Consider the following 21,967-nt stretch of genomic DNA (forward strand, 5'->3'; position numbering starts at 1 on the left):
TAACAATTATTAAATCTAGGTTGATCTACATTACAGTTGCTATAATACTAGTCTTTCAACATTTTTACATTTGGTAGTTTCCAAATGAAAAGCCCTCAGAGCTCACTCCTGTATATGGTCTTTTCCTTGCCCCTATCTCCACCAGTAGAAATCCCACTCATCCTATAAAGGACATGCCCACACCCAACCTTACCTACAATACTCTCCTAGATTCTGTTACTCCTTATGCCTATCTATGCCTATTCATTTTCTCATTTTTTTGTCCTCTCACAACCCAGCAATTTGATTGAAATCAAATCATGTGTCATAATCCAAGCTTTACATTTCATAATGATTACAGACGGTGTATAGATGGCCCAAGTCCTGGTTAGTCTACTAGCTATATCACAATCACCTGGGACGTCTTCTAAAAAGTGGTTTTCCAGGCACCCCCTCAGACCTACTGAATCAGAATCTCTGGGGATGGGCCTAGGAGTCTATGTTTTGTTCTGTTTACAGGGAGTAGGGAGAGGTAGGTATTAATTACTGAATATTTTGCATCCCCCCAAAACAACAAAAACCTTACTAGGGATCTTGCCTACTGACATCTCAGAAACTCCACTAAGCCACTGCACCCACACCTGATGCAGAGAGAAAGGTGAGAAAAAAAGATGACTTTGAGCCAGTTACGGAGACATATAATTGGCAGTGAACTTCCTCAAAGTTTCCCAGTCAGGGCCAAAGGTTTTCTTGATACATTCGTACAGGTCCACCAGCTGCTTATGGAATATGTCCTTGCTGGGATGATCGGCAGATTTGAAGTCCAGGTCGTCCTTCCCAGATCTGACGAACGTAAAGTCAACTACGCCCACGCCAGGTACACTGTTACTAACAGAGCCAGCGTTTTTGGTTACATCTCACAGCAGCTCCAGAGCTCCTTTATTCTGTAGGATGTCAGGAGAAAAACTCCCTTCAACGTTGTATTAACTTTCTACTGCTGCCCTAACAAATTCTGACAAATGTAGCAGGTTAAACAACACACATTTGCTATCTTAGCATTCTGTCCATCCGAAGTCTGACATGGGTCACACTAAAATCAAGGTGTCAGCAGGGCTGAATTCCTTTGTGGAGGTTCTAGGGGAATATCTGTTTCTTTGCTCATTTGGGATGTTGGCAAAATTCAGCTCCTTAAAGATGTAGGACTGAGCCCACATCCATTTTCTTGCTGTCAGCCAAGGACTATTCTCAGCTTCCAGAGATCACCCATGTCCCTTGATTTGTGGCCCCCTTCTTCTTCACCAAACATTTTTACGAACTTATTGACTATATTCCCTATGCTGTACCTTTCATCTCTGTGACTTACTTATTTTGTAACTGGAAGTCTGTACCTCTTAATGCCCTTTATTTCATCCATCCTCCCACCCATCTCCCTCTCTGGAAACCAGCATTTTGTTCTCTGTATTTATGAGTCAGGTTTTTTGTTGTTTTTGTCTTTGTTTCTTAAATTTCACATGAGTGAAATTGTCTTTCTCTGACTGATTTATTTCACGTAGCATTATACCCTCTAGGTTCATCCATGTTGTTGCAAATGTCAAGATTTCATTCTTTTTTTAATGGCTGAGTATTATTCCACTGTATGTATATAGCACATCTTCTTTATCCATTCATCCATGAATGGACACTTGGGCTGTTTCCATATCTTGGCTATTGTAAGCAATGCTGTAATATACATAGGGGTGCATGTATCTTTTCGAATTAGTGTTTCTGTTTTCTTTGGGCAACTACCCCATAGTGGAATTACTGGATAATATGGTGGTTCTATTTTTAATTTTTTGAGGAATTTCCATACTGTTTTCCATAGTGGCTGCACCAATTTGCATTCCCACCAAACTACACAAGGGTTCCTTTTTCTCCACATCCTCTCCAACACTTGTAATCCATTCTGATAGGATATAAGGTGATTTCTCATTATGGTTTTGATTTGCATTTCCCTGATGATGAGTGATGCTGAGCAGCCTTTCACGTGTCTGTTGGCCATGTACATGCCTTCTCTGGGAAAATGTCTGTTCAGGTCCTCTGCCCATTTTTAAATTGGATTAATTTTTTTAGTGTTGAGTTGTATAAGTTCTTTATATATTTTGGATATTAACCCCTCATCAAATTTATCAAATATTTGCAAATATCTTCTCCCATTCAGTAGGTTGCCTTTTGTTTTGTTCATGGTTTCCTTTGCTGTGCAAAAGCTTTTTATTTGGTGTAGTCCCAATATGAAACTTTTCAAACGGAAAAGGTACATTTTCTTTTTATTAGTCATGAAGTAAAGCATCTTTCAAGCTGAATTACATTATACTTATTACATGATACATAACCACAACCACCAAGCCAGTTTGAAAAAAGACAAATTTCATATTTTAATTTATTCAGTAAGGAGATATTAAAAATAAATAAAGGTATTTTGCCCCCTTCTTTCCTATTCCCTAAATTCTATGTTTAAACCTGATACATATTTGGTAACACTAAATTAGTGGCTGTTTCTGTAGTAGAGCTTTCTAAGATAATGATTATAAATGCAATAGCACTTTCACCTGCTGGTTTCTAGCTCATGACCTCCTTTGTCATTAAGATGATAATGCTAGAGAGATTAATGTTTGGTTATGAAATGCAGATACAAGTTTTAACATCTTCCATAATCTCGAGAAAATTTTCAGTACTATATAATCAAAAAATCAATTCCAAATACACCTGTACATATCTTATAAAAATACATTTAAAAACAAGAATAGGAAAAATTCTAAATACTGGGCCATTACTATACTGAAGGTGAGCTGGCATTATGAAGAGGCTCTGAGTCCTTTATCTTTTTCAGGATATTCTTCCACATCAGAGGAGAACATCAACTCTGGGAGAGAAAATGAACAGATCATACTCAAAATGGTTTCCCAGTACCTCAAAAAAAGTTTCACAGCTTAGTTTTAAATAGTCTCTCGAAATAGCCACTCTTTTCAAACAGAAAAGGTACATATCTAATATATATATTTAACATATTTAATATATATAATAGAAAGCCCTCAAGTACAAATAACAATCCTCGATAATGAAATCTGATTTAAAGGGCGAGTGAATGACAAATGCACAAGTTTTGCATTTTAAAATGTTCAAGTTTTAAATGTACTGTAAACCACTGACACATAAAACATATATAATGAAGACAATATAATAACTCTTACCAGAACATTTAAGTCACTTAGACAACCCAGGATCATTAAACAGCTGAAAGGTCTAATTCTATAGGGACCATGGTCACTACACTGGAGGGACAGATGACGAGCAAGCATGTGGAACTAACACGAGGCGCATGCCAGGATATCTTAAATGTGTTATCCCACTTAATCACCAAAACAACCCAATAAGCTAAGTGTTATCATCCTCATTTTATATTTACTCTTTTTATCCACATGGAAATAAAATGTTACATGACTCACATGGCCCTAAAAGAGAGCAGGATTCTGGAAATATTTAGTAAGTAACACACACTTTGCGATTTAGGCTCAATACTGCACAAGCCAGCTGGATCCAGCTTCAATCCCAACCACAGTGTAGAATGTTACTAGTTGACATTTCTACATTTAAACTATCACTTAGCATAGATGTGTAATTTATCAAAATACTAAGAAATATAGAAAAAGAATACCTTAGGATTTAATAAAATGAAGTCCTTTGATATAATTATTATATGAAAAATTCCTTGAATGACTAAAAACTATGCTGAGTGAAAACAAAAAACAGAAAAATACGTAAAGCCTGACTTTTAAAAACACTTTAAGTATACCAAAGGGAATAAAGCAACAGAATATTCAGTGAAGGAACATGAGAATTATGATGCAAAAAGGTACATTCATGAATAAAAATGCACCAGATTACATCTTTTGTCTTAGTTTTTACAAATGGAAATATTGGGATGATTCTCAATTCTAAGACTTCTGAAATTATAATTAGTTGACCAAATTGTAGTGAAAGGCTCGGGATATTTAACCAATCAGGAATAAAATCATAACCAAAGTCCAGAAAACATCAAAGAAATCCAAGGGTGAAACTGTGGAACATCTGCCACGGAAAGAAACTTACACTCCGAATACTAAGCAGTTCCGGAGCACTGTGCTTGGACTCTCAGCTCGCTACTGCGATTCCTCTGCTCCAGGTGTTCCCAAAAGCAGTCTAGGGACTCGAGGCTAGTAAATCTCACTTTACACTGGGCACGCTAAAGCTAGGATTACTAAATACTTCATTGGACAATGAAGGGTGAAGAACTTGTGCCAGGTAGAGGAGGAGGTAAGAATGAGTATGTGTCTGACAAAGGCTACGCAGATACTTTGATCAGAAGGAAACTAGGAGAAATGAAGAGCAAAGACTCTATAAAATACTTGAATGATTCCAAGGAAAGAAATACCTCTTAAATATAAATAAGGACATGGGTGACGGGAGACTTCCTATAAGGACTTTGAGGCTCTGGCTCTCCTAGACACTCTCTCTGCCTCTCTTGGCATTGTTTCACTACTTTATTGTCACTCCTCTTATGTTATTTTAAATACATCTTTGTTATCAGAATATCATAAGCTATATCCATTAAAAGAACATATTCAAAATCAACAGATTTCATGATATTCTTATACTATTTTTTTCTTTATTCTTTATTTTTTTTTTAAAGATTTGAGAGAGAGCACATGCAAGTGTGCACACGAAGGGGGGGGGGTAAGTGCAGAGGGAAAGTGGCAGACTCCCTACTGAGCACTGGCCCACCCCACAACCCCAAGATCACCCGACCACCAAGATCACGACCCAAGCTAAAATCAAGTCAGATATGTTCAACCAACTGAGCCACCCGGGCATCCCACTATTTTTTCTTTAATACCTTCACTAAGATCCATGCCTGGCCTATAAGACAAAAAAAGCCAAGACAGTCCAACCAGAAGGGCCACCACCAGATTCACCACAATCCATGGCTGGAGAACCTGTTCCTCAACACCTGCTGCCCTAAAGGTACAGAAATGCTCATTAGAAATATCTTCATTTGGGTTCATGTAGCCAAATGTATCTATTTAATGAACTTTAAAAAAATAGCAGTCCTCGCCTAGAGAAATAACAAGTAAGGCATGAAATAAATATATCCTATATAATTTCCCTATAAAATAACTAAACACACACACACACACACACACACACACACACACACACACATATCATGGGAACAAAGCTTCAAAGGTTACTGAACTCTAAACAAAACTGCTTTGTACATTGACATAAGTGAAAATTTAGTATTACCAAACAATTTTTCTAAGTTTCCCTTCCAACTACTCATGCCCCTAGCCACTCTCTCAAAGAAAGACTGCCCCTCTGAGTTTTGTGAATCGGACTCTCAACTCGCCTGTGAGCTTCCTGACTGACCAGTGATCTATGGAGGTTGGCTCTCCCTAGATTGCTCTCCTTCTAGCATTGCTTGGTTTTCTGACTCCATCCCAGCTACCCATTCCCATCACTAACTACTCTGGGGTATTAGACCTCCTGACTGGGAATGAGGGTACAGGGCTTCTCCAGTTCATGGTGTATGACTGATCTTAAAACCATAACTTAATAGATCTAAAGTAGATTTATAAAAAGGATACATTTCATTAAAAATGCAGGTATAAATAACAATAGTTATCCACTAAGCAATGTAATGGGTATTTTCTTGCCATAATTTTGGAAACAAAAACAGGGCCTTCATTATTATTTATAAATGAGAAAACGTAAAAGAGTGAAGGATAAGAATAGTACCATTACTCCCATTGTTGCTGTTATTACCATCAACAATTGCTAATGCTATTGTGAATCTTACCAGAGGCTACCATTAACAGAAGAAGGTGTGTAAAGATGGATTCTGTCACTTGTCATTTGCTGACTCAGAGATAATATAAGGGCAGTAAAGTACACTGAGAAAAAGACAAATGAAATTACTAATAATGTATTTTTAACAACCAGTTTATTTTGAATTTATAAATTACCATAAGGTCAAAAATAATCTATACTTTGGGGGATGATGACATAAAAGAAATCCATTTGATCAATTTCAATAGGCTAGCTAGCCTTATTTTATTTTTAAAGAATATAGGTACAAAAGGGTATTTTGAGGTGCTCATTATTTCACCATTAGAAATAATAAGAACCTAGATCTTTTAAGAAATTGAATGACTTACTCAATGTCTTAAAACTAGTTTTATTAATACGCTCATAACTTAGAACAAAATGTACCCCAAATTGTCAAAAAGATACAAAATAGTATTTGTTACTGAAATGCCATGCCAGCTGAATCTGTCTGATATCAAGTAGAAAATACAAAACCAAAACATTAAGAAATATAGAACAAATTCAACTTTTAACAGTTATCTAGATCAACCTCCACTGAAAAAATAATTCTATCAAAATTATGCCTATCATTTTTTAATTGCAAATTCCACTGAACATCTGTAAGTAATGTTTAAAAGTAATGATAATATAAAATCTTTCTAAAAGTAAAATTAAACTTTTCCTGGTTCAAAATTACAGTGTAATTCAAGTACTACATAATTATTAAATGAAAGTATTTACTCACAGAAAGATGCTAAAGCTGTTGGATCCAGAGAAAGAAAATTTCGGATTGCTACTGATGTTTTAGCAAAGTCGATCCTAGAAAATACAAAAGCCTCTTGTTACAGTGCATTGATAAACTTCTCACAAAACTGTACTCTCCTGACTACAGTTTTTTCCTCCTCTATTCTAATGCTATCACATACATTTGTCTATTTTTAAGCTTTAAGTAGCTATGGTTTATACTAAATACACATGAAAGAATATCTTATTTACAAAAGCCACATAAAACATTTAACTAGATTAATAGTCAACATTCCTTTGGAGTAAGACACTCTAAAGAAACAAATTAAACTTGATCTGCAAAATTTCTTCAGATTCTACCTCTTTCTATTACTCATATAATCAGGCTGTAAGTTGCTGTTTTTCTTAATGGGTTGAATTGTGTTCTCAAAGACATTTTGAACTTCTAACCCCTGGTACCTGTGAATGTGACCTAATTTGGAAATGGGCTCTCTGCAGCTGTATCGAGTTAAGATGAGGTCATTTGAAGGGGCCCCAATTCAATACAACTGGTGTCCTTAGAAAACGAGAAAAGACACACGGGGAAGACCACCATATGACAACGAAGACAGAGGTTGGAGTGATGCTCCTGCAGGCCAAGGAACTCCAAGGACTGCCGGCAACCACTGGAAGCTAAGGAAAGGCGTGGAAGAGACTCTCCCACCAGCCCTCCAGAAAGGAACCAACCTGGTCGACACCTTAATTTCAGACTTCTAGCCTCTAGACCGAGAGAGAATAAATTCCTGTTGCTTTAAGTCACCCAGTTTGGAGTACAGCTGACCCTTGAACCACGCAGGCTTGAACTGCGTAGGTCCACTTATATGCAGATTTTTTCAATAAATACAGTGCAGAACTCTAAATATATTTTCTCTTCCTTATGATTTTCTTAATTTTTGTTTTTCTAGCTTACTTTTTTATTTTTTTAATATTTATTTGAGAGAGACAGCACACATGTGCATGTGCACACACCACAGTGCAGGGAGGGGCAGAGAGAGAAAGAGAGTCCCCAAGCCCAACGTGGAGCTCGATCCCAGGATCCTGAAATCGTGGCCTGAGCTGAAATCAAGAGCCAGCCGCCTAACCAACTGAGCCACCCAGGTGCCCCCTGGCTTACCTTTTTAGAAGAATACAGTACATAATACATATAATATACAAAATATGTGGTAATCGACTACTGGTGTTATCGGTAAGGCTACTGGTCAACAGCAGGCTGGCTATTAGTTAAGTTCTGAGGGAGTCAAAAGTCATATATGAATTTTTGACTTGCAGGAGATTGGCACACCTAACCCCTGCAATGTTCAAGGTTCAACTGTGTTTTTATTACAGCAACCCTAGGAAACATAAAATATCCAGAGTCTCACCTATTCCTGATTCAGGTGATCTAGAAGACGATATTTGGGACTGTTTTCATTGATTATATTTGGATGAAATTTTAGACTTAGAGTTGATGCTGGAATGGGTTTAGTTTCTGAAGATGCTTTCATTGAGAGTATTCCCGTCCCCTCAACCCCGAACAAACAGAAACAAACCAGCTTTAAAAAAACCTCAAAATAATATTAATATATTATAATTCTATTTTGAAAACTGTCATAGTCAGGGGCATATTTTGCTCAATATTTCCACCTGAAGAAAAGTTAGAGGGATGTACAGTCACAATAGTCTTACCTGTCAAAAGTTGAAATTGTACTTAGAGCTAAAAGCAAGTAGAGAAGACTCTGGAATGGATATGCTAAGGTCTTGTACTGTTGCAGAAGGTTTGAGAGGTCTGAAAGCTGATCTCCTGCTAGAACGTATATGAAAACAATATTCCACACAGCACAGCCAGCCAAGAAGCCATGAGAAAAGAGACCAATCATCCTGAACGGAAAAGGGTTTAATTATCACACATGTATTATTAAAGTAAAAAGCTAAAATATTTTTTAAATCTCTTCACATATAAGAATAAAACTCAACATTTCAAAATGTGAAAACAAACCTTTTCTTTTTATAGGCAAATGATTTAATTACAATTAAATGTTTTTTAAAAATGCACCTATTGACTATTTTAAGTTGTCAATTTTGTTAACAATATTGAGCAATCAACACTTTTTAAAAAAAATGACAGAACATTTGTTTTAAGAAAAGTCCAACACCAGCAGCCACCTGAAAGCCCGGTGCACTGAGAGGGCAACATCTCTGGTCGTCCAGGAAAGCTTCATGTCCATCGACACCTCGATATTTTCTGTGGTCTTTATCAACTCTGAACGATCAGCAGCCTGGAATCGCCCTAAGTACACAATTACACAATTATTAACAACTAGCAACAGAGAACCCTGGCCATCTTTTTATCTTATTTCACACCATTAGAACCCTGGGACTGAGATTTTGCTGTTCTTCTATCTAAAAACGCTCCCCGATCCAGTCCCTATTTGAGAAGGCTCCTTTTTTCTGGTTCCTGAAATACACTATCTTTTTATCTTTAGGGAAAATAAACAAAGTCCATATTCTTTCCTCTCACTCCAAAACAGATGTTAAAGTAACAGTTTTAAAAATCAATTATAGGGGCGCCTGGGTGGCACAGCGGTTAAGCATCTGCCTTCGGCTCAGGGCGTGATCCCGGCGTTATGGGATCGAGCCCCACATCAGGCTCTTCTGCTATGAGCCTGCTTCTTCCTCTCCCACTCCCCCTGCTTGTGTTCCCTCTCTCGCTGGCTGTCTCTCTGTCAAATAAAAAAAATCTTTAAAAAAAATAAATAAATAAATAAAATAAAAATCAATTATATTTTATGAAATACAATAAGGAACTTCCCACTCAGAACAAAGTCTAGAAACCTTTAACATGATATAATCTACAAAATTCTAATTTTGAGACTTTAGAAGTTTATTAAAGTTTCAATGCCAACACTACAAAGCTAAGTTGATGTTTGAAAACACTTTGAACTTCTTAGGAAAAGATGCCAGTGTGTGTAGCATGGCATTTTGTGATGAGAGAGAAGAAAGAGGTTGTTTCACAAACTTGGGAAGATTCCTGTGACAAGTTATCAGTTCAGGTGTCAGCACCAGAACACCGCGTGCACAGAGCTTTCTCCTTGTACCGTTCACGAAGCTCCTTCGTGCAGATCTACCGACCTACAAATGGACCGCAGGAAGGAAGCAGGAAAGGTTCCATTTCAATTACCTTTGCCAAATCTGGCTGTCAAGTATTTTGGAGGATGAAAGACAGAGGTGCAACACCCAATTTTCCCTAAGAAAAGACAACTTCTGGGCAGACAACCAGTTGTCTTTTATGGTAACTCTAGTAGGGAAGTTTCTGTGCTGAGGAAAACGAGTAAAAATGAGGACTAAGTGACAATGCTTAATTAACAGACTATAGAAAATAAATATTGCTTAAAAATGAGGATTGAGTGATATTGCTTAAAAACAGAAGTAAATTAAATAACAACACAGTATTCTAGTCAAAGCGCTTGACTAGAAGCCATGAAACCTCCACTCAAGTCCCAGTTCCGCACTAACCAACTGTGAGACCCTGGCAAAGTCAGCGTCCCAGGAGCAGAAGTTCCTCATTGACCAAGAACTTGAAGATCCCTTAGATGACATCTGACAGAATAGAAATTCTAAAATGGTGCCCATGAAATCTAAATTGTAAATTTTTAGAACTAATGTTTATGGTTCGAGTTCTTTAGGCAGCATGCGCATAGCATATCCCTGGGATACATATGGTCATGATCATGCTTTCTGTATGTTTTTCTTAAACACTGCAAATGCAGTCTTATAATCCATGCACACTACACAATGTCAGAACTACCTTCCAAAAGAATCCGGAGCTATAATTTCTTATTTATTTCTTATTTAATATGGTAATACCATCATGTATCTTCTCTCATTCATTTTTAATTATAAAATTTATATCATTACCTGCCCCACCACCACCAACTGCAGAAAACTGGTAAAGTACAAGAATAAAGGAATGGGTTAAGAGGGGGTTGGGAGGGGAGATTTTCTAAATTACCCATAATCCCATAACCCAGAAGTAACCAGCATTAATACTTTGGCATATTTCCTTCTAGTCTTTTGTCCTACACATTTTTCTATAGTTGAGATATGTGTGTGTTTGTTTTTCATGAAATTTTTCCATGAAATGAAAAATTCTCCCTAAACATTATTTTTAATGGTGCAGATTTTATTATATAGATATTCCATAATTGACTGAAATCACACCCCTTCTATTTTATATTTACATTGTTTCCAGTTTTTCACTCTCAAGAATAATATGATGATTAGCTTTGTGTATAAATTTTTGTCCGTATCTTTATTTCCCTAATTCAGATCTCCAGAAATGTAATTCCTCAATCAAAGGATATCCTCGTGGAAATCCCAAAAAGCTCATGTTCCAAAACAAGAACGACTTACGGCTTTTTTCCACAAACACTTTGCCTACAGGCTGGCTAATGCCAGTGGGTGCGGTGAATATGGACTGTTGCTCTGGGCCGCTCTGCTCATCAGTTATGATGTCTTCATCTTCTACACCTAGTTCATTGGCATACTGTAATTCTGCTGGCTGGGTTTTCCTGCAATCAGGAAGAATGGAAGAAAAACGGATTATTGTTGAATTTTTACAGACCCACACAAGGAGGTACCTATAAAAGAGCCTTGGACGTGGGAGTCGAGAAATTTGGTTTTTACTTAAATGGATGTGTTCTTAACTGTTATGTGCAGCCAGTCACATACATTTCTGTGGGCCTCAGTTTTCTCATCTGGAAAATGAAGTAACTGAACCAGATTTGTAAGGTTCCACCCAAACTTAAAATGATAGGATTCTATATAAATATTGATCACTATTTGTAGGGTTATTTCTAAATACAAACAATAGTGTTCTATAACTTCCAGTGTACTTCTTTAAAGTATGCCATTCTATTTTATCCAAGACTTAATTTCCTACACTAAAATACACAATTTATTGCTGAAATAATCGTAACCCGAATTCTATTAACATGAGAAAATATATCACAATAGCCTACTTTATTAATATTACCTTCAAGTTTCAGTATCTTTAGTATTTATTTTTGCTACTTATATAACATTTTCTATTGATGTTCTTCTTTTTAAGAGATAGCTCCTAGGATCTTTAAGTACAGTATTTTACTTCTTCGGTTGTTTACTCTTTTCAATTTTTTTTTTTTTTTTTTTTAAGATTTTATTTATTTATTCGACAGAGATAGAGACAGCCAGCGAGAGAGGGAACACAAGCAGGGGGAGTGGGAGAGGAAGAAGCAGGCTCATACCGGAGGAGCCTGATGCGGGACTCGATCCCATAACGCCGGGATCACGCCCTGAGCCGAAGGCAGATGCTCAACCGCTGTGCCACCCAGGCGCCCCTACTCTTTTCAAATTTATAATTAGTTGGTTTAACGGATATTTTTGTAATCTTACTTATCGCAGAGTGTTTAATAAGACTTAATCAAAAGGTACCTTGGAGAGCTCAGTACGTAGCACACTATCCCTGAAGAATATTTAGAAGGACAAATAAATTCTTACTTTGTCTTCCTTCGAGGTTTCTGAGTAACTGCCTCCTCGGCTGGCCCCACATCAATACCATTCTCGTTTCGTAATAAAGATGAACTAGACGTCTTCTTTCGGGTTAAGGAAGTCTCCACTTCTGAAAATAAAGCAGATGAAATGTTCAAATTACTATCACGTAAAAAGAAAAGTAATGTGTAAAACTTATAAGATAAGATAACTTTAAAAATTTTAATTAGGCCAAAAATTTTTCATTTTACTAATTTTTAATTTTTATAATTTTATACCTCTAAACACCAAAAAATTTGAAATTGCAGTGCCAAAAAATATGGAAAAAATGAACTAATCCAATAGCCAGAGTGTTGGGAGAGGCCCCAGATTACCCGCAGTTCAGTGATTCACCCAAAGGACTCATGGGACTCAGAAGTCATTACACTCACAAGTCTTACATTCAATTACAATTGATTAGAGGAAAATGACATAAAGCAAAATCAGCAAAAGGAAAAAGCACATGGAGCAAAGTCCAGAGGAAACCAGGTATAAGCTTCCAAGAGTCCTCTATCAGCGGAGTCACACAGGACGCGCTAATTCCTCCAGCAACAAGTTGACACGTGTGACACTCTCTCTACCAGGGAAGCTCATTACAGACTTGGCACCCACGGCTTTTACTGGCACCTGATCACAAAGGCACCCCCTGCCTAGCACATACCAAAATTCCAGATTCCCAGAAGCAAAGCAGGGGTTCAGCATAAATCATATTGTGTACACAAATAAACAGTAAACCACCCTTATAATTTAGGGAACGTTTCATATCAGGGTAGGAACTATTTACCAGCCAAGTTCCAGAGGCCAGTGAAGAGGCAACCTTGCAAGCAGACCTTTCTAATGAGAGCATTTTCAGGCCTGCTATGGTAACTGCTTCCTGAGCACAAGGTATTAAGTTTAAGTAAGTCAAGGCAGCCTTCTCATCTGCTAGCTACTTCCTCCAATCTGAAAATACCGGCAATGGCCTAGAATGTCCTCAAAGCCCCCAGAATCCTATTTTAATAAAATACTTACAGCTCCAACTGGAAATACGATAGCAGTAGAACCTACCCTAGTCACCCAGAACAAAACAAAACAAAAATAAAACAAAATTAAAAACCGAGAAATCTATAAAGCTATAATACCTGCACAGGTGGGTGCATTCTGGAATGGCAGTGACAGGTGCTCTTCGGCCCAGAACTTAGCTGGGTCCTGACTTTCCTAAAAATGGTCAACTCATTTCTCTAAATACATTTTTTCATAAATTGTAAAGCTAGGTACCAGTATCCATCTTGATTTTCACATTTGTACCCTAACTGAATTAACTAAGATGGTAGTTTTAATTCAACTATATTTACTGCCGGTAATGAAAGAAATCATAGAAATAAATCATAAAACTATCTGCGCATCATTTCTCTCTTTTTCCTCTCTTCTTCCCGGGCACTGCAGCATCGTACTTCAACTCGCCTCTAAAAACTCTGTTCCACTCTATGGACTTTCCAGTTTCTGCCCTATCTTCCTGTAATTCGTTCATCCAGTCAGGACTCACTCTTTTCTACGAGAATAAATCATTGGTCAGGGAAATTATTTTGTAACAAATTATTCACCAGGGGCCAATGTTAGTAGGAAAGAGCTAATCTCCCAATCTTTATTCCTTCCCTTTATTTTACTGTAATGAAACCCACTGTCTTTCTTCTAATTACTATAAAAGTCATAATGCTCAATATATGAAAAATCAGTAAAATAAGAAAGAAAGACAATAAAAATCATCCCTAATTCCTCCTTCCAAAAAACCTAACATTGTCAACACTTTGCTATATCCTTCCATTGTTTTTACTATATATATGCATGCATATACATGTATTCTGGGTGGAATTGTGTCAGAAAGATAAGTTCAGGTCCTAACCCCCAGTTCCTGTGAATAAGACTGTATCTGGAAATAGGGTCTTTGCAGCTATAACCAACTTAGGGTGAGATCATGCTGCATTAGGATGGGCCTGAAATCCAGTAACTCGTATCCTTATAAGAAGAGAAAAATATGAGGGCGCCTGGGTGGCGCAGTTGGTTAAGCATCTGACTCTTGCTTTCCGTTCGGGTTGTGATTTCAGGGTCACGAGACTGAGGCCCACATCAGGCTCCATGATCAGCACAAAGTCTGCTTAAGACTCTCCCTCCTTCTCCCTCTGCCTCTCCTCCCTACACGTGCATGTGCACTCTTTCTCTCAAATAAATAAATCTTTAAAAGAAAAAGAGAGCAAAATATGGACACAGAAGCACATGGAAAGATATGAAGATGGAGGTACAAAATGGAGTTATACTGCCACAAGCCAAAGAACAGCAAGGATTGCCAACAAGCACCAGAAGCTAGAAGAGGCAAGGATGGATTCTTCCCTAGAGCCTTCGGAGGGTGCGTGGCCCTGCGGACACCTTGAGTTCAGATTTCTATCCTCCAGAACTGTCAGACAACAAATTTCTATTGTTTTAAGTTACTCTATTTACGATAATTTGTTACGGCAGCCCTGGGAAATTAATACAACATATTTTACAAAAATAGGATCCTTTGATGTGTACTGTTGTATGTGTGGATGATGACTCAACAGTCCGTTACTGATGGTTTTCCACATCACTATTTCACCTTAACCGTCCTTTTAGTGGGTGCTTGCTTTCTATTAAATAGATAAAACATGATTTATTTAGCCAGCATCACTTCGTTAGCTACTGGTTATTACCAGTTTCTACTCTTATAAATAATGTTGCAGTTAACATCCTTTAATTACGGTAGCTACTGGAGTTACTTCTATTCCTAAAAGTTCCAACAGGCTATACCAATTTATGCTCCTATCAGTGGTATATGAATGTACTCCTTTCTCATCAACACTTTTTTATCTAACACTTTTGAATTTTATATGCTGAAAAAAGCATTGTCAATTGATAGTATTTTGTTTACCTTGTGAATAGTACCTGGGACAATGTAAGACTCAATGAATGATGACTCTTTTTTCCTTGTATTATTGTTAATACTGAATCTATCTTTACCCCACTGACCTGAAATGTCCATTTTATCATATACTAAATTCTTTTCTTTTTTTTTAAAGATTTTATTTATTTATTTGACAGAGATAGAGACAGCCAGTGAGAGAGGGAACACAAGCAGGGGGAGTGGGAGAGGAAGAAGCAGGCTCATAGTGGAGGAGCCCGACGTGGGGCTTGATCCCGTAACGCCGGGATCACGCCCTGAGCCGAAGGCAGACGCTTAACCGCTGTGCCACCCAGGCGCCCCTATATACTAAATTCTTATACACACCAAGATCTGAACTTTGTTTTAATCCTGAATTTGTATCCCTTCCCTCATAATATATGGACATATGACCAAAAGAGACCCTCTAAAGTGTTCTTGACTTAAACTATTGGAGTTACTCTAACAGTAAAAATTAAAAAAACAAAAAGAACAAAAAAAAAAAAACGAAGGGATGTGGGCGGGGAAAAAGGGGAACAGAGAAGTTTTTAATCATATCCCCAAAATCACAGCTACTGTCACAACCTAACCTTGGTTCCTTCACATACCAAGAGGTAGCCTCGTCTTCTTCTGTCTCCTTTGAACAGGAGCTTCTTCTGGATGCTCTGTGGATTCAGTAGTTGGTGGCTCACTGCCCTCAGGTGGCCTGTGAACAGCAGCCTGAACAAGGCCTTCCAAAGAAGCATTACCTACAGAAAAGCAGAGTGGGAGAAACCAGGACAACCTGAGCAGAGATCACGGAGTCTTAAAAAGATAGAAAAAAAAAAAAAAAGGGAACTGGAAATGGTTCCTAAAGGATGATTAATTGTCCTTTGTTACCTCTTTGCCTCTAACTATAAGAATTGATCTTAACCCACACTTACATCACTTATAAATAATATATTCAGTACTTGGTATATCAAATCAATACTCAAAGTTCCTTTTTACCATATCACTACATACAGATCCAGATATTTTCACATCTTAAGACTGGAAGAGGCAGCAAGTAGAGTGAAAGGACCCGTTAGAGCTGACTCAGGTTTCAAGCCTGAGTGACCAGGAGAGTGGGCAATTCCATTAACAGAAATTTGTGAGAGGTAAAAATTGATTTATTGTTGAAGAGAATGATGAATTCTGAACACGCTGAGTTTACATTACTGATAGAACATCCAGGATTATTAGTGGATAACAAAGACGAAAAGAAGTTCACAGAACCTGCTCATTACAGAACCTCAATTACATGGATGACATGGTCCTGCCTTCAGACTCTAGTTCTAATGAAGAGATTCTCTGACTGAAATGAGGGATCCAAGGACCTTGTGTCCAGTATCCCATTCAAAGGTCTGGAATCAATCATAGCTTAAGACAATTTATGTCATCTAGGGATAAAAGACCTCAAAGAGTCCATGAATGTTGTGGAAGTAAGAGTTTAAGTGGAACAATCCTTTATCCCATGAATGCTTCTAGACACTCTTCAGGCTGCCCACTGTGTTATTCCTCACTACCACCAGGAATCCCATTACTTTAAACTGACCTTGAGTCTATCCTCAACACAGCAGTGACTTGGGACTGCTGGGGCCTTGCCTCTCCCTATTCTGTGATGTTTGTCATCCCTGAGGTCCTGGAAACACTTGTGATCCCACACAAAAAAGATGAGCTTCTTACCTAGTGTGCTTTTTGTTTTGGGCTTCTTTTTCTTAGGACGACTAAGTGGAATATCACCTATAAAACAGAGAAAACAACAGAAAAGCCTGCCTAAAATTCCATGCAGAGAACAGCGAAAAGGAACTTTTAGTAGGGAAGACCTTTCCCTCTCTTCCCTAGGTCCAGCCAACTTCTACACATTAGGGGAAGAAGAGAAGAGATTGATAAATTAAGGGCCGGGGAGGGGGGTGCTGGCTGGCCTAGTCAGTACAGCATTCGACTCTTGATCTCAGGGTCCAGAGTTCAAGCCCTATGTTGGACGTGGAGTCCATTCAAAAAAAAAAAAAAAGGAAGAAATTGACAAAGTCAAAGAAAGTCAAAGTCGAAGAAAGCCTATAGCGTGGTGTCAGTAGCTCACTGTTAGTCAGTAATATTAAAAACTGTGACATTTCTAATATCAGAAAAGTGGGCTCACAAAATAGTCATCTGATCCCCTACATTTCCCAGCCCCCTTGCACTTAGATGTGGCCTGTGACTGGTTTGGGCCATACACTTTGAGCAGAACCAATCTGCCAAAACATTGAAAGAGCCAGTGAGTAACCTTCAGCTTTCTTTTCCTTTGCTGAAGCATGTTAAGATGGCAGAAGCACAGAATAGAAGTAGCCTGAATCACTGCATCGTTAGTGAAGAGTGGTGAAAGACAATTGCCCTGGATTGCTGCCACAGTGTACTTTGCATTAACCGGAAATAACCTTGTATGATATCAAGTCAGAGACCTTGAGGTTAGTATAGCATAACCCAGTCTATCCTGATTAAATGAGAGAAAAGAAAATGTAGTCCCTATTCCAGAACTATAAACTAGCCAATGGTTATATTCTGGGTAACTCCATTCAGGAATGAACCAAATACCAATCATACAACTAATGTTATATATCAACCCTCATTTAAAAAATAGGAGTCATAAGAGATTATTTTGATAAAAGGATGCTGCAATATTATAAATTATACCATTCAGATTCAACTTTAAGAAAAACATTAAGGAATCAAATTAACTTTAGAACTCCAAATTTTTAAAAGTTTTACATGAAGAGTGAACTAACTCACCTTGATTAGCACTTTACATGACACCGACCAAATTTAATTAGGACAAAGACAAAAAAAGGAAACTATTAATTAGAAATCTATTATACTGTCAGACTGAAAACTGACTTAAGTCATTATAAATTTAAAATAAAATAAGCTTTCACACAGCCAGCTAGTTTATAAACTAGCTTATTCTTTATAAGTAAAAAGCTAATAAAACTGCTAACGAAATAACCCCAATATTTTCTGAACTTACATACACATATTTCCTACTGTCTATTAATAAAGTGGATTAAGCAGATTAAGAATTCTTATTTTATCACTGATTAAAATCAGCTTAAACTCTGAGGAAACTATTCCAGCAAACAAGAGGGGATCAAAAATCTGATAAACAAGACATTAAAACATTCAGAATGGATCCATTATCTTACCACGTTGACTTTCAGGCTTTGAAACAGAACATTTAATTATAACTGTTATCCTAATGATTCAAGGATTTTTTACCTTTAAACTTTTAGGAAGCCTTTTCCTAAAATTTTCAAGAAGTCTTCTCTGAATTATTATAATTTTGCACTGATACTAGTCAATTTTTTCACTTTATTTACTTTGCATTTTTTAAAACTCAATGATAAAATTACTGTAACTTATTTTTACCTTGGCACAGGTGGAAGGGCTCGTGGAGGACGCTATGGGGAGAAGAAAATTGCTTGTAAGTAAAATGCTCAGAACATCTTTACTTCATGTACTTCAAATCTTTGGATAACCCTGTTCATCAAATGAAACCTAGGAAGTACTAATGAGAATCAGATGGGCAGTTCTAAATTTGTTCTACCATTTCTAAGTTTCATATAAAATTCCTTCCTTCCCACACTCCTTTCTATCCAGAGGTTAGGCTCTGTTCTAAAGACTACAGATACATTAATGAACCAAACAGAGAAATCCCTGCTTTTATGGTACTTCCATTATACTGGTTAAGTATTAGAAGATTATAAACACACACACACACACACACACACACACACACACACACACACACACAAATGAGAGAGGATATAGTGCGCTTCTTTAGTTAGGGAAAGTCTCTCAGAGATATTTGAGCTGAGACCTGAATAAGGAGAAGAAAGGAGACGAAGGGGAGCAAATACAAAGCCTTTCAGGAGAGATTAAAGGTTTCAGATAAAAGGCCAGTAAGGCTGTAGCACAGTTACCAAGAGTAGGCGCCAGATTAATTAGGCTCTTGAAGACAACAGGAACTTGTCCAGATTTTGTTTCAATTCAATGAGAAGACAATGGAGGCTTTAAACCACACAGTAACAATCTTATTTTAAAAATCACTGTGAACACAGCATGAGTAATGCGTTTTAGGGCAGAGAGAATTAAAAAAAACACACACACACCTTATAAATGATACCTTACATGAAAAGAAAAGTTGTGTTTCAGTTCAGAGAGATTACAGTTGAGTAGCATTCTGGAATCTTTCAAAATAAAATACTAACAGAAATCAGTTTAATGTCCCAAGTGTCTCATGCTGCTTGCAGAGGGCATTGACTCAAAAGGGTTACATTTTAGACACTCTTTTAGTTTGTTATACGACCGTCCCATTTAGCAATTCATTCGTTCAGTGTATTAATACAAATGCTACGAGATTAGGACAAAGCAGGATGTCTTAACACTGTCTGGTCATTAAAACTGCAACTGGAAAGGAACACTAATCCTAAGAACTATCTCAAGGATCCTACGGATCGCGTTCTTCCCAAAGATTCAGTTCACGCACTTCCACATTTCAAAAGTCCCGCAAAAATGACGTGTCACCCATCCACAAGGCCAATCTTTAAGCCCTTCAAAAGTCCGATGGCTCAACTGAACACAAAATCTTAATAACTCAAACGTAACTAAGGCTCGCTTACCACCTGCTTCTTCCCCATTCCGTCTAAAGCCGGACTTTCAAGCAGCCGCCCGCTGCCAGGCGCCCAGAGCTCACAGCCCACTCCCTGCTGGCTCCTGCCCGGGCCGGCCACGCGCAGGCGCTGTGCGTCATCGGACTGCGCGGCCCTGGCCGCGATGGCGCTCGGCCCCTGCTCTGCAAGAAGTGGGCGAAGGCCAGCGCGGGGAGCTGGTCGCGCCTCTGCGGTCTAGCCTTGCGGAAAAGGGGACGTCGGAGTGGGGGCTGACATGCCTGGGAAGAGAGACTCCAGACGGCCTGGGGCAGCAATCAAGGTTCTACCCATGGTTTCCCAAGTGGTTGCAGTGATTTGTTCGAGGGAGGTGGGAAAAGACCATGATTAAAAGTCTCCACTCGGAAACTGCGATCTCTTTCCTGGGTGGCTAAACGCCTTCCGGGAGGAGCCCGCAAGAAAGACCTAGCTGGCAGTCCCGGAACACCCAGGGGCGGGGAAGGCAACAAGAGAGGCGTCGTCATAGCAACATGAACACTCAGGCCCCCTGAAACTTCATGCCCGGGTCCTCGCCTGGCTTCGGGGTTTAGGGTCCCGGCCTCGGGACGAGCTTCCATGGTCCGCTCCGGTCCAATCCTGTGAGCACCAAACGGGCGGACGCGCAGACATCACGAGCAGGGCTCTCCCTCTGCGACCCCCAGCCCTGGGCACTGGCCCCGCCCCAGAGGCAGCTGAGGCTTTAGGGCCGCACCCTCCGCCTCCGCCACCTCCCGTGGCCGCAGCGCCCTTCACCGCTCACCGGGTGGGCCTCCAGCCGAAGCCCCGAGTCCGCCCTCATGGCGCTCTCCCCTCCGGGCTCCCTCAGCGCAACCGCCGGCGGCCTGAGCGTGGCTCCCCGCGCCCCTGCCTCCGGGACCTGCGAGGCGGGGGGCTTCCCGGTGTCCCTTTGGCCGCAGCTCTAGGGGCTAGGTCTCCGCCCGCCTGAGCGGGACCAAGCCCCGCCCTCCGAGGCCTCAGGGTTAGGGAGGGGCCGGGTTAGCCCCGTAGACAGCAGGATGGAATCGCGCTTTCTGCGCTGTGACGTAATGAATCGGGAAGGCTCCCTAGGGCCGTGAGGAGAAGAGATACCGCTAAAATCCAAACATGCTGTTGGTACAAAGAACTGATGACCGGCAAGGCCAAGACTGCCTGGAAGAACCAGGAACTGCTAATCACTAGAACCGGAAGAGGTCTGGAAGGGCTACAGACTGATTCAACTCCTTTCAAAAGGGAGGACTTCTGTAGCAAACGGTCAGATTCTCCACGCTGACTCTTCCACGCCTGACTGCATTTCAAAGGCAACCTCCCGACTGACCTCAACAAAATAGACCCTTCCACCGCTTCAACATAATAAGCAGTAAGCACCCAGAGCTGACCTCTACCAGACTGAGTTTTCCTCTCAGCGAGTCACACACTGACTGACTCGGCGCTTGGTTCTTTAACTTCTTACCCTTGTATCTTGTTTATTGTGTAGCTTTGTATTGTTTCTTGTGTGGTATATGTGAAGCCAAGTTAAACAGGTAGTGAAATGTCTTTCAGTCTGGAATCCTACACCTGTTAAAATTGTGTAAACCCTGCTTTATGAATGGATAAAGCTGACATTGTGGAAAGACACAGCTCGTGCACCGCCTTTGTAGGGTGCTAGAGACGCCCCCCTGCCCCCGCCCAAGCCCAATGTTTCAGGTTGGGTATGTATTGATACAGACAATACCAGATTTCTTCCAGGTGTGTGTGTGTGTGTGTGTGTGTACAGGCAATTCTTAAAATTTCACCAGTTGCTTATCCTCCATCTCTGTAAATCAAGTTTGGGAAAGCTTTTCCTCAAAAAAACACAACATAAATCAAATCCACGTTCACATACCATTAAAAATGACTTAATTTTCTTTGGTTGAGTTTTTTGGGGGGGGTGCGGAAGTTGGGTTTAATTTTTTCTTGGGGTTTTTTTTTTTTTAATATAATCACTTTAAGTAAAAAAAATAAAAATATTTTGAGGTATGCTCTTGGTTTGTTTTATAGTTAAGAAAAGTTGGGAGGGGTAGAGGGATGGTATGGGTATAGGGAACATTAGAGAATGATGCAGTAGATAGATACAGGAGCAGCAAGACTGACTGGAAGTCTCAAGACCTAGGGAAGAAAGAAAAATAAGACT

At 39.2% G+C, this 21,967-nt stretch overlaps 1 protein-coding gene across 3 annotated transcripts; it reads right to left on the reverse strand.

Annotated features, from left to right (window-relative positions):
* Window positions 1-2,265: 2,265 nt before the first annotated feature.
* Window positions 2,266-21,121, reverse strand: TMEM237 (transmembrane protein 237). 3 transcript variants are annotated; one of them, XM_045806504.2, is made up of 13 exons: window positions 20,579-21,121; window positions 18,539-18,570; window positions 17,906-17,916; window positions 16,823-16,879; window positions 15,727-15,867; window positions 12,157-12,277; window positions 11,032-11,189; window positions 8,785-8,908; window positions 8,308-8,499; window positions 6,605-6,678; window positions 5,852-5,945; window positions 4,889-5,010; window positions 2,266-2,878 (listed from the first exon to the last, which is right to left on the reverse strand). In XM_045806504.2, the coding sequence occupies exons 1-13, from the start codon at window positions 20,615-20,617 to the stop codon at window positions 2,811-2,813; spliced, it is 1,233 nt and encodes a 410-aa protein (XP_045662460.1). In that variant the 5' UTR covers window positions 20,618-21,121; the 3' UTR covers window positions 2,266-2,810. The 3 variants fall into 3 exon arrangements, 2 of the variants coding, with proteins under 2 accessions (XP_045662460.1, XP_045662462.1); XM_045806506.2 differs by lacking the exon at window positions 20,579-21,121 and adding an exon at window positions 19,792-20,517; XR_006781211.2 differs by lacking the exon at window positions 5,852-5,945.
* Between the last annotated feature and the right edge of the window lie 846 nt (window positions 21,122-21,967).

This window comes from Ursus americanus, chromosome 1 (assembly GCF_024610735.1).
Source record: "Ursus americanus isolate L20-20 chromosome 1, mUrsAme1.1.p, whole genome shotgun sequence".
NCBI lineage: Eukaryota > Metazoa > Chordata > Mammalia > Carnivora > Ursidae > Ursus > Ursus americanus.